At 36.7% G+C, this 3,043-nt stretch overlaps 1 protein-coding gene across 1 annotated transcript; it reads right to left on the bottom strand.

Annotated features, from left to right (window-relative positions):
* Nucleotides 1-1,825: 1,825 nt before the first annotated feature.
* On the bottom strand, nt 1,826-2,690 carry LOC128680254 (protein lethal(2)essential for life-like). The gene has a single exon (XM_053763291.2). It carries the CDS (start codon nt 2,496-2,498, stop codon nt 1,920-1,922), a length of 579 nt encoding a protein of 192 aa, XP_053619266.1. The 5' UTR covers nt 2,499-2,690; the 3' UTR covers nt 1,826-1,919.
* Nucleotides 2,691-3,043: the final 353 nt, after the last annotated feature.

A 3,043-nucleotide genomic window follows, 5' to 3' on the forward strand; every position in this document is an offset into this window, starting at 1 on the left:
CACATTGTTCTCGAACAGAGGCCTACCATCAATTTTTACGGAATGATTCTTATGCAACTCGGTTCAATTTAGGACTAAAAATTAACTCGATGATACGATTTTGCGAAACAGATCAGTTTAGATCCTAAACTGTATCGCATTAAGAGATAATGGTAAGCCCCCAGTTCGCCAAACATTGTCGGATTCGGTATACATTGTGGACGACAGTGTCACACCAACATAATGCCATCTAGTGTTAAATGTACAAACGCATTATTACAATAAAAGTGCATTCCAAGTAATTTTAAATTTTCTTTATAGTATGGAAATGGCTTCATAGATGGCGCTAATAACGGTTTGCTATGTGTGATTTACTAGATGGCGTTAGTGGTAGGTATCTTCAAAAACGCAAATAAGGAACACCACACGAACCTTGCATCTCCTTGATGCATTTAGCAAAAATTCGGAGAAAAAAAGATTACATGACAGAATAGTCATATCCTATCAGCAGTTATGATGACAAATTGATCCCACAATAACACACATTTTCGCAGAAAAGTCGAAACATAAATATCAATTCAACATGAAGCCAAAGGAGTTCTGAGAATAAGTTATGATAACATATAAATGCAAGACGTGGACCGTGACAAAAATTGGAATGTGAACAGATTCCAAAAATGGATGTCATGCCCAAAAATCGACACAGATCACCCTGGTTTGGCCTACTTTTGCCCGTTAGACGAATTAATTGTAGCTAAAAAATGGGACGCCTTGCACGCTCCGATAGGCAAAAAACACGTCAGCTACACGATCTATAATAACGTAGGCGAAAAAGTATTTCTAGCTGTCCAGGACAAAAGATTCAGAAAGTTTGAAGTGAAGATATTTAACTTTTACGGGAACGAGGTTGTACAAGTGAAAAAACCCTTCCAAATTTGTGTACACCAAGCCTCGGTTTGGGCGCCTCCAGGAAACTACATAGGATCTATCAAGCAAGTTGGTTGCTCGTTTTTGGTCACAAATAATGTGGGGGACCCAATTTTGAAAATTAAAGCACAAGGATGTTGCCATTACGTGTACGATGTTTTGGCTGGTGATAAAATAGTGGGTGTGGTAAAATGGAAGATGGCTTTTATGGACGAACAGAATTTTGGCGTCGCGTTCCCGGTGGAAATGGACGTATCAGTGAAGGCAGAGCTGTTAGGCGCCAGCTTCTTGATCGGTTATTTAAAATATAATATTTAATATCTGAAACGTAGATAATTTCCATTAGAAATATTTATTTTGTTTTAAATGTTCCAGAGCAGTGAAATAATAATAAAATACAATGGAAAACCCATCTGATAATTATTGGTTTGTCAAAAATATGACGTGAGTTTTCTTTCATTTCTACTCAACAATCATGAAAGTTGCAAGTACTTAGGTTTGTTATTATTTACACAGCTGTAGCATTAGATTTTTAAACACCAAATTTTTTGTCGGGTCTACCTACTTCCTCAGTTGTTCTTGGTAAACGATACCAGTGAGCCTGTTTAATAAATGAGTATTTTATTTCTCTTAGCTCTAGCTTATTGTATATGATGTGAAGCAATAGTTTTCACTTCACCAAATGCTATACCTATATCGGTTTTGATGATAATTCGTCCATATAGGTTGGCAACTAGGTAGTACTTGAGGGAAAAAGTACTTGTGAGGTGTATTTTGAAAGCGCTTTTATTTGCAGCGTGTCGATTCCTGCAAAATTTAGAATCTCATGTGTTTATAAGCTACTTACTGCGGAAATACAATTTAGCCAGACGCTAGGTTAGGTATAGATACCTTAACTACGTAATAAAACAGATAGAAATGTTATCAAAGAAGCATTTATTGTACTTTAAAAAATCAGTCTTAATTTTAGGAACACTTATAATCTAATTTATCATAATCAAAGACTAAATTCATCAACGTCTCCTTTTCTTCTGAGGAGATTTAACTTCTTCTTCAGCTGAAGCTTCACCGTTTTCAATGGGTTCTTCATCAGCTGCTTTCCTTCTCACAGGTCCTGTGTGAGTTATAGGGATCGCTCTTTCATTTGTCAATCCAGCAGATTTTGGAGCTGTCACAGAAAGCACGCCATCTGACGACAGTTTAGATTCAACTGTTTCTGGATTGCAACCATCGGGCAACGCGTAGCGTCGTTTGAACTGTCTGGAGACATATCCATGCTCGTCCTGCTTTTCTTCGTGTTTTCCTTCGATAATAATGTACCCATCAGCAGTTTTCACGGATATTTCTTCAGGGGCAAAATGCTGAACGTCCAAATTCACTTGGAACTTGTCTTTGTCAGTTTTGATGGTGGAGCCAATGTCTTTCGCAACAGTGGCTAAAGTCCTCCACGGACGCATGTATTTTCTAATCTGAAGCGAGGGCCGGTCGAAAACCTCCATCAACAAATCTGACGGAGATAAGTCCAATCCGAATAGCTGGTCAGGGAGACGACGAGGACGTAGGTCACCAAATAAATATGGTAATAGTGCCATTTCTTCTATAGTATATTACGGTTCTTGTGGAAAAAAAATTAGTAAGGTGCTTTAATAGTCGCAAAATCGCAGGTAAATGTTGTGCCAGGATCGCTGTCGTATCGTGCGTATTTCGCTCGAACTTCAGTTATGTTCCGTACAAAATAACTGCTGTGCGAGCATCGCCCTCTGCTTTTATGAGAACTCAACTTCGACTAGAAACTTGGGGAAAATTCTCGAGATTACAGCGCCATCTGTCACCGAATAGCAGTACTACGAAATATAGAAATTTCCAGAGTTTTCTTTTTCATATATTTTAGTTAAAATATAACAAATACTTAAACCCTTAAATAATTATAATAATGTAAGTTACATAATTACAATATATGAACTAAATGAAATCAGTGTAAGTATACCAGCTACAATACCTATTAGAGTTAAAGAAAAGTACATCGACAAAGAACTATTATTATGACGAATCATTATATTATTTTATATTTAACAATCTAAATTACTTGGATTGATATGCATATTGGATTGATATAAATCTGCATTTGTTTTAATTA

The sequence above is a fragment of the Plodia interpunctella genome, chromosome 23, assembly GCF_027563975.2.
Source record: "Plodia interpunctella isolate USDA-ARS_2022_Savannah chromosome 23, ilPloInte3.2, whole genome shotgun sequence".
In the NCBI taxonomy this organism is placed as follows: Eukaryota; Metazoa; Arthropoda; class Insecta; order Lepidoptera; family Pyralidae; genus Plodia; species Plodia interpunctella.